At 32.9% G+C, this 10,767-nt stretch overlaps 1 protein-coding gene across 1 annotated transcript; it reads right to left on the bottom strand.

Annotated features, from left to right (window-relative positions):
* Window positions 1–2,405: 2,405 nt before the first annotated feature.
* On the bottom strand, window positions 2,406–5,788 carry LOC147401701 (uncharacterized). Its single transcript, XM_086443066.1, has 3 exons — window positions 4,716–5,788; window positions 3,605–3,833; window positions 2,406–3,090 (listed from the first exon to the last, which is right to left on the bottom strand). The coding sequence occupies exons 1-3, from the start codon at window positions 5,573–5,575 to the stop codon at window positions 2,926–2,928; spliced, it is 1,254 nt and encodes a 417-aa protein (XP_086299192.1). The 5' UTR covers window positions 5,576–5,788; the 3' UTR covers window positions 2,406–2,925.
* Between the last annotated feature and the right edge of the window lie 4,979 nt (window positions 5,789–10,767).

The following is a 10,767-nucleotide window of genomic DNA, read 5'->3' as shown; positions in this document are numbered from 1 at the left end:
TGGATTTTTTTGGGAAAAAAAAATTAAAAATAACCCTACTATAGGTTGTGGTCACCCCCATTAGTCCAATAAAAATTTCAAACGAGACCATATCGGTAAGGCTAGTAGTAAAAAAGCTGGACAACCATGTCAAGCCAGCTTGAAACTTGACCTAGTTGACTAGTTTGGATTGGACTTCCATATGACTCGACCCCTAAACTCATGAAACCAACTCACCAAGTCAACTTGGCAAAGCCAGCTTGAAAATACACTTAGACAAATTAAATTTGGCCGAGTTATTTGATTATAAATAAAAATTTTGTGAACAAAATAAATATTTATAAAATTGACGAGTTTTCACATTGACTCGCTTTCTCCTCTCTCTCCCCCTCGTTTATTATGGTGAAATGCAGGTGAGGGTGGTTGGATAGATAGAGAAAAATTGGAAGCAAAATAAATTATTATTACTGTTTTAACAATAGGTTATTTTAGAAATACAGACGTGTAAATTTGGTGATATTAGGTTTACCCCCTTGCAAAATGCAAGATGAGGCTTACCCCATCTTGAGCATAAGTCAAGGTTGAATTTTCTTGATGATTTAAAATAAAATTTTGATTTTTTTCAAAATGCTCTCTAAATAGTTAAATGACTAAATCAAAATTTCACTGTTAGATCATGAAGAAAAAATAATGTTGACTTACAGTCAAAGGGGATACATCTAATATCACCCATTTTATAGGGGGTATTTTTAAAATACCTTTAATAATATAATTTTTAACAAACATTACGTGGGGATTCCCATCTACGTTGACAATGTCAGAGTTATCAATTGAACTCCAAAAATAAAAATATTTTATTTGAAGTATTGAGGCATGAGTCAGAAACTGATGATCTTCTCAAGGTAAGCTAATGGGTTCCACTCTCTTCATAAATAATATATAAACTTTAAAGTTGGTTTTCTATTATAGGAGTTGTAGAGACATGCTTGTAAAACACGGATAAATACAAGAACAAGAACATTTATATTATATATAAGTAATAATGGCAAGAACAGTACAAAGACATCTCAACTTTTGTTTAATTGATATATTTGCAATTATTTATGAACTCATACATCTTAGTTCCATCCGGTTATTAATTACTTGATTATTTTTAAATAATAATAGATATAAACAATGATCAAATGAAGTCATATAGAATGAGACAATGGAAATTTGAACCCAAAATCCAATTTATTACTATTAATCCAACAAAAATAATAAAAGGAGATTGTCCCCATCCATCCATTAAGGTTTTTAAACCAAACCCCCATCTACTAAGGCTAAACAGTCAAAATGCAGGTGAGGGTTGGTTGGATTGAAAGTGAAAAAGTAGGAGCAGAGATTAATTATTATTAATTTAAGTACAGAATGTTGTTCTAATTGGTGAAAGAAAAAGTTGGGAGAAAATTAATGCAAGAGAGAGGAAAAAGGAGTCAACACATGAATACAATACGCAACAGTGGTTGGTTATGGTTCTGGATGCACCATGCATGCATGAAAAATTTACTGTTATTTCACCAACACTTACCCATCACCATCCCATGTGCTTGGCACAAACATCATGCCTACCCGACATCATCACAAACAAAGAAAGTTGGCACATGGGCATGGTGTCCTAACATTAGTTTAATCAAAACTATGGGCATCAGGAAAGTGAGATTTGGAGGTGTATCACTTAGCATTTTTATGGAAAAATATCATTTTCCCAGAAAACTATTTCCTGTCTTGATTTCATCATGAACTAGATTTGGATAATGTTCTGGGTCAGGCTATATAGACTCGATTTGTGTATATACAGTTAGGGAGTAGTACGATAACTTAAATTATAATTTTCCAGATATGATTTTTATTACTTTTTACGATATATTGTGGGTCGAGCTCATCCCTACTTGAACTTGGGTGATATTTTAGAACTTGGGTTCGCATTGAGCCATTAGCAATCCAACTCAAACCAGACCCCCACCCATCGACAACACCCAAAGAAAATGTTTTCTCGAGTCATTTTGCCAGATTACCTCGATTGACATTTTGCTAGATACAATCAAGTACCAACAAATGTTTCTCAGAGGAAATCTATTTTCTAAAGAATATTTTCTCCAGAAACTTATTCTTCGTAGGATCATTTTGGTGTTCAAGGATCATTGCCATAAAAACGTTTGAACCATGTCATTCGAGGTGTTTATGAAATCATGTGTATTGTGACATTCTTTATCTCCAATGGATCATCATCATCATTATTGACCTCTAAAAGTTAAGGATTAGGTGTTAATTCAACAAGATTTGAGCCCACAACATCCTTTTTGCTAAAGGAGGCACTAAACCATCTTTTCACAGGTGATTCTTCTACTCATGTCGTAAATTGATTGAAGAAGGTATGCCTAATATCTGAAAACTAACAATAATCCTAACTATTTTTTTACACCAAACACAATCATAATTTGTTTATAGCAGACTAATCATACCTACTCAATAACCAAAAGACCACTGCCATACATTGTAACTTGAACCCAAAGGCACACAGCAGCCCACAGTGAAGGAGGGTATCAACCACCCGACCAAGTGGGGGCAATGTGTAATCCATGACCTTCATCATTGTTGGGAAACAACTAGTTGAGAATTGGCCCCAATCCCAGACACTTGTTTGGTTTTATTTTTCCTGAGCTTGATATAAACTTCTTGGAAATGAAAAATGCAGGAAAAAAACAAAACATTTCTTGAAAATTCTTCTTCCATTGATATAATATATGGGGCTTTATGTACAGGTTACAGAGTGATCATGGATATACATCTATTGTTGTCAACCCTCTCTCTTTCTGACACACTGGGTGAGCTGCTTGTGCTTACCTGGGTCACCGACCTTCCGAATACATAACAATTCAGTAAATTTTTACAATTGAGAGTTTCTTACACGTTGGTTTCGCAAAAGTTCCCATTCATCCTGTTCTGAACAGCTTTGATTGCAGCAACTCTTGCTGCAGTGGCAGCCCTGTTTGCAGCCATGACCGCCTTGTTAACTTGTTCGTCCACCCGAGCAAGATGAATACTATTCTCCGCTGCTTTTCTAGCTGCCTGAAATCAGATGAAAGGGACAACAAGATAGACTTTAGAACGGATGCCGTGTGAGCACTACTTTGGTGGTAATCAAAATGGTTCGTGAATCTTAAGTTGACGAGATATTCCATTGGAGTTCAGTGTTCTAATTCCATGCACTGTCACTCCAAGGAAATTCTTCCCATAAAAAATGGATACTTTTAGTGAAAATTGTAAAAGTAACCCTAATAGGTGAGAGACTTAGTGGTTTGTTTCTATGATTGCGCATGGAAAATGGTTTTTCCAAGAAAATGTGATTTTCAGGTGTATGATGGCATGTTTTCCTTGAAAAACAAATTCCCAACAAAAGCAATTTCCCATCCCATTCTCGAGGAAAATGATTTACAAAAACTAAGAAAAAAATAATTCTCTTTTTGTCAATTTCCGAGGTGCAATTAAAAGGTGGAATTCATTTTCCCAAAGCAGGTTAAGTATATATCCTTATCATTCCTTCTATTCGATTAACTAAAGAGAAGATGTTAAAGTAACACACCTGAACTGCACGCAAGACTGCATCTGTTAATGCGGGTACGGGGTTCTTGAGAACTCCACAATCCCATTCTCCACATTTTGTTTCACCATTTCGGAAAGTGTAAATTCCGAAACCCTGCTTCCGGCCTTCATGCCATGACCCCTCATAGAAGTGACCATTGGCAAAGTGGTAAACCCCAAATCCATGGATCTTGTCACTGAAATATTCCCCAGCATATCTGTCTCCATTCCTACACAAATCCAATCAGGAAATCAATTCATAACTTCACTCTTCTTTCTGATTATATGACACAAATTCCTTAACTTTTGAATATAGAAGCTGGTCACATTAAAATTTGAAGTTTTTGAATCAGTTTGAATGGAAGATCAATCGATCCCGAATATTCTTCTTCGTAGATTTATCATTCTAAACCCTATCTTAATAATTCCCCACAGTTTTTTATTTTTTATTTTTGATTGAAGAATATCAAGAGTTTCGGATCATTTTACAATAAGTAGGAGGAAATTGAAACACAAAAATACCCAAAAAAGTCAACCAAAGCATTGAAAAACAAGAATTCAGTTCATTGAAAACAAGCTGAAATATCTGAATATAACATAAAATTCTACTTGTTCAATCAAAATTGATCTCAGCAAAGATTTCTACAGTTCCGACAGAATTTCAACACAAATTAAAGAAAAATTCCACAAATTCACATTCAAAAATCAATGGTAAACAAAGATATTTGCACTTTGACCCATTAGTAGGTCTCCAAGTAATCAGCCAAACAATTAATACATTAAAGATTCAAAAATCAATAGATTGATCTCACAAAGATTAATCAAGAATAACAACAAAACAATCAATTTCACTTTGATCTCAGAAAGGTTTATACAGTTCAGACGGAATTTCAATACAAATAAAAGAAAAATTCAACCAATTCACCAAGAAACCACCCAAAAATCAATGCCAAACAAACAAATTTCCACTTCAATCCATTAGTAGGTATCCAATTGATCAATCGAACAATTAATACAGTAAAGATTTCACACATCAATCGATTGATCTATAAAAGACTAAACAAGAACAACAACAGAACAATCAAACTCAATAGAACAGTGAATTATATTACCTGAAATGGTAACAACCCATGCCATGCTTGACGCCACACTTGAATTCTCCAACATAACTACTCCCATCTGAGCACGTCTGCATTCCAACACCATGACTCTGCCCATTAAACCACTCCCCTGCATAACTATCTCCTGTATAGAACCTATAAACCCCGAAACCGTTCCTCAAACCTTGTCGATACTGTCCCCGATACCGACTCCCCCTCGACCAGCTCTCGATACCATACCCATCATACCTCCCATCAATCCAATCCCCTTCATACCTCCCATTAACAAAATAGTTATAAACCCCACTCCCATTACACCTCCCTTTGTGAAATTCTCCTTCATAGAAATCACCATTAATGTAAAATTCCACACCTTCTCTTATAATTTTCTTCTCTTTTCGATCTTTCTTGATCGATGACGAGCCGACTCCACTTCCAATGAACCACTGAACCGGGTTTGATTCTCCTCCACATTTCGAAAACCCGAATTTTCGGTTCTTCTCATCCCACAATTGTTTCAGAAAAGATGAACTCTTTATCAAAAAACCCTTTTTCTTTCTCACGATCAAGATCGCAATCGCGACGAAAATCAAACCAAACAAGAAGTTTCCTGAAGTGGGTATTTCTTCTTTTATGAGAAAGAACAAGAAGAAAGAGATGGAAAGAACCGCCGTGGCCAGAAGAGGTAAGCTCCAGCTTGAACAGGCGGTTCGAGCTACTGAACCGGATTTATGGGGTTTTTCTTCTTCTGACGCGGCTTCTTCTTCGTAGATGGAAGAGATGCTGTGTACAGAAGTTCTAATGGTGGGAGATGATCTAAGAAGAGACGAATGAGTCCTTGTTAGCTTCGCCTGGCTTTTTTGACCTTCCATGGCGGTTTAGATATTCGTAATTTTGAACCGGTTTTGTGTTTGGTTCTTTAATAGGTTTCTCTTTAACGTGTGATTCTCCTTATAACGAAGGTTTGTTATGGAAAAGGTCTGAGGCATCCTCAAACGGCGCACGATAAGCAGTACAAGGTGCGCAAGTTAGAGAAAACGAAAGTGAACTTAGAGGAGAAGAGCAAATCGAAGAGGCACAGATATAAGAGTGAGAGAGAGAGACTCAAAACCGTTCAAAGAGAGCGATCTTTCCAACGTGTCCGTTGCTTTTAATTGTATCCGTTGGATGGAAATCTCATTCTTGGTTTCGATAGGACGTTATTAGCCGTCCGATCTAAATCGAGATGTTATAGAATCTGATAGGTAGATCTGGTCGTCGGATCTGATTCCGTCCTTTCTATCTAGTGCAGGCCGGCACGTGTTAGTCACGTTTAAAAAAATATTTTTTTAATTCTTTTTTCTCTTATATGAGATATTTTGTAGTACTACTGGATGTATTATATTGTAATAGCCCGTACTCCTAATATAATCTTTGTTTCATGTTAGGGCTGTCGATGGATTGGAATTGGATCATTTCTGAAACCCTGATTCATTCCAATATGATAATCAAGAATTTGATTCCTGAAAAGAATCCAATAGGATAATAAAAATTATAAGATCGATTTTGGATCGACCATGTTGTAATTGAAAGAGTCGTTTGGATCTAAAACAACACATTAATCTGGTACCAATCATATTCAAACCCAATTCATGGACAACCCCTACTCATGATCATTGATTTATGAAAAAAGATTTGATGATTATGTAAGTCAAGTTGATTTGTGAAGTACTTATGATTTAAGAAAAATTTTCTTGATGAACGGTTCTGATTGACCAGATAAAAGATGCCACATTCAAAGGGCTACCAAAATAAACTACATCTAATGTATCATATCGTTTATGGTATGAATTATTGTCACCGTTTGCCACGTGCGAAAGTTTTATTATAATTGTGAAAGAAAGTATGATTCGAACCAGCGACGGTTCATGGGCGCATGTGAGTGCATCCGAAGTGTGAAAATTCCTTCTACAAGATAACAAAAGGCATATGCTGCATGTCCTTGGGATCACTGAATATTCAGTAACCGGCACATCTAAAAGTGCCACGTGTCATACTCTTTCAGTTCCATTGGCCAATGAAATTTATTCTCACCCAACTATGGAACTCACAGAATTTTTTTTTTTGCCTGATTTGTGTTTCTAGCCGTTGGATTTGATATTTTCATCATGGAAAAGGATCATGGGATTGGTTTCAAATTCTTGATTGGAAAATGATCAAAATTCAATTTTTATAAAATCATTAATTAGACTAAGTTTTTGTGTTCTAATTTATCAAGGGTGTTCAAAATTTGAAGAATCTACGAGACGGCTGCAAAGAAAACTACCATTGGTGGGTTTAATGTTTTGTGGGGGTTATTATAACATTGGCTATTTCTGCAAGTAAACATGTAAGTTTCAAAATTTTGGAGGAACGCTACATGTATCATGACACATGACTTTTTGTATTTATTTCATGTCTCTACTTTTTAGTTAATATTTGGGATATCCTTGGAAGTACCAACTGTAACCCAATGGAGATAATTCTACGAAATTTTAAAGCGGGATTAACGCTTCAAAGTTTATTCCCCTAAGGAGGTGACTCATATTTGAGAGTTGTAAATGGGATGCTTAGATCAATTGGTATCCATATTAACCACAAATAGTATGGACTTATATTTTTTAGTTCATTAGTTTGAATTTAGGTATCGGCTCATGGTTTGCCACTCTGATAAATCCCATTTGTCAGAGTATGAAGAAATAACTCATATCTTAATTCACATATATTTGTTAGTTTGATTTCTTATATGAATAATTTACACATTTAAGTTCCAAGTACAACTTTTTATCTTAAAAAAATATAATGTAGTAGAGTTTGTCCTAGTCCATGACACAGTCATCATCTCTAGGGTTAAGGGAATAAAAGAGGAAAAATAATAAAATTGTAGGGGAATTAATGGGAAAAAAATAGAAGAGTATAGGTAATAAAGTTACAAGATTATTAGAAAAATGGGAGAAGATGAAGAAAATAAAGTTAAAGAGATATTATTGAAAAAAGCACAAGAGAAAATGCATTAAAGTTGAAAGAGTGTTCTTGAAAAGAGAAGGAGAGAAAAGAGAATAAAGTTAAAATCTTGAAATACATGCGAAATTGACAACATTAAGAGAAAATTATTAAAAAAATTAATTTATTATTTATTATTTATTAAAAAAATAATATTTTTTGTTATTTATTAGAAAATGATGATTTTTAACTATTTTTAAAAAAGATACTAACAAGGTCGTTTGATTGCCTTGTTACAAAAGAAGGTCATTTGACCATCTTGTTTGAAAAATACAATCTTCAAATATCAAAATTGCCCTTTGTTTATACGTTACTTTCAAAACAAGGTCATTTAACCACCTTATTACGTACAAACTTTCAAAATAAGGTCATTTGACTGCCTTATTACACAAGAAAATCATTTGACTACCTTGTTTAAGAAATCTATTACTTCAAAACAAAGTCCTTTTGACAACCAATTTTAGTTTACTCACATTATCTACCTTCCATAATTTTTTAGTCGTATACATGCCTATAACATATGAATATATTGTCTTTCTTGAGTCATTTAATTAAGGATTTTGTTAACGTGTGCCCTTAAAGTGCAATAACTACACTGGAAATTAGATTTTGTATCAAAAATACCCTTAAAAATTTATTTTTTATCAAAATACCCTCATATTCCAATTTTCAAAGTGTATTTATTGCACTTTAACTTATGTCCTTAGAGCACACGTTAACAAAACCCTTTAATTAATTGTATGAGATCATCATTATCACCATCAGAATCATTTTCTTTTAAAATAGGATTATGCTCAACGAGATCATGTACAATTGGATTGTAAATATTTTCACGTGTTTTATTTGACGAGCTAGGCTCACCTTGTAAATTCACATGACTATAATTTGATTGATGCATTTCAATATATCCCGAATTATATGTGTTTTAAGAATGGACTACAAAAATAATTGTACTTTGGGAATTTTGATCCACTTCTAATATATATTCACAGGTAGGTTGATTATAAATATAATTTATATCGGTTTAGAATCTATTGTAATAAATGACCTCAAGATAAAAGTTATTCTAATGTTGTAATTTGAGACAACCATTGTATGTAGTTCTGACAATGTAATATTTGGCGTTCCATTAAAATTTGAGCATTACCACCGATGTATGTTATATCTTCACAATGACCTCCATATCTGCATACAAGCATTTTTCAAGCTATTTCAAAAATTTGATGTTTACTTGTAGCAACTAGAGAATTAAGAAAATAAGAAATTTAAAGAGAAAAAGTAAAGAGAATATAAATTAGAGAAGTAAGACCATCAGAACAAAGTGAGAAAGAACGCCATCAAACCCATATTTATAAGTGAAAAATGGACCGTTGTAACTGAAAATTGATCATTGAACTACCATTTTCATTCAAATTTCTATCAATTACTAAAAATAAATCGATGAAAAAAAAAAATTAAATCGATGTCATTTGACCACCTTGTTTCAACTTTTTATTTTTTTTTTTAATTGAAAATAGGTCGCTTGACTACCTTGTTTCCTCTTTATTTAAAAAAAATTGAAACTAGGTCGTTTGTCCGTCTTATTTTAAATTTTTACTAAAAAAATATATAAAACTAGATGATTAAACAACCTAGTTTAATGAGGGTAAATTCAGCAACTTCAATTAAGTTAGTCCAATGACCAAGTCAGTATCTTTTTTTAAAAATTTGAATCTTTTTAGTAAATAGTAATCAAATAATTATTATTTTTAATAATTTTCCCTTTTAAAAACTAACCAATGTCATTCTAGGATCAGGGCTACAATTTTCCTAATTTTTTACTAAAATGACCTTTACTATATTAAGTTTAAATGTAAAAGTGGGAGCATTTGTGGGATCCAAAATTTGGTGCCGAACCACTTCTACTCCACCTTCTCTTATTATAATAATAAAAATATAGAAACAAAATACTTCTAAAGATCTAAATTTTAAATATAAAACATATAAAATCATTAAAATATAATACATATTGTATATTGAAATTTATAATTAAGAATGAAACTAAAACGGATGTGCTTAAAAAGTATCAAAACTAAAATCCATAACCATCAAGCTTATATGCCATATAAATCAAGTATTCATATACTAAAAAAATATGTGAAGCAGTAAATATTCATTTTGTGGTGATTAGAAGATAATACAAAAAGAACTAAATAACTCTTCATCATGATGAAGATTTGCATACCTAAAAATAAGTCAACTAAGGATCTTTAAAAATAACTCAATTGCGTTATATTCCTAAAAATGGGCCCTTGACATTCATCTTCAATGGAATACTCAAGTCTATTATTGAGTTTATGTTCATTGTCAATGCTTACTAATCAACAAATATTCTATTCACAATTTTTATTTTTTTGAAAATTTTCTCTTTTAGTGATAACTTTTCTCACACATCCAATTAGGTTGAGTTGGATATAATAATAAGCCACAACCAATATTGTCATTTGGCTCATTTTCTCTCAAGTTTCTCATTCCCACATCATCTTTGTCAATTTGTTTGTTATAGTCATTTGGTAGGACTTATAATGAATCATTTTTTTAGGACCTCGTAAGTATCACCAATCCACACATAAAGATGTGCTTTGCAATATTTTGGAAAACATACATAGAGACAATGACACTTATTTGGAAATTTTTATCTAATTGGATTGTGATCGTCTTGGCTTTGCTTGTAAAGATTGCCTTGGGTAATTATTTATTTATCTTTTTATTCTAAGTCCAAACATCGAGTTGAATGACTCAATATTATCATCTACAAGCAAAAAAAAAAAAAAAAGAACATGTTCACGATAGTCTGACCTAACAAATTTGCATACAACATATGTCGTGATTGTCTCATACATCATTTCAAAACACCTGACACCTATATAATAAAACATAATTGCAGAATCTACAGTTACTATAATTTTGTAAGGGGATAAACTTTTCATCCAACTATAGTTTTGTGGGGATAAACATTCCATCGAGCTACAATTTTTTTATGGGACCTAATTTATTGTCTTTA

Source organism: Akebia trifoliata, chromosome 5 (genome assembly GCF_017979445.1).
Source record: "Akebia trifoliata isolate Shusen 1 chromosome 5, ASM1797944v1, whole genome shotgun sequence".
Lineage (NCBI taxonomy): Eukaryota > Viridiplantae > Streptophyta > Magnoliopsida > Ranunculales > Lardizabalaceae > Akebia > Akebia trifoliata.
Note: the sequence above shows the minus strand (reverse complement) of the source record. Positions and strands in the feature narration are given on the sequence as shown.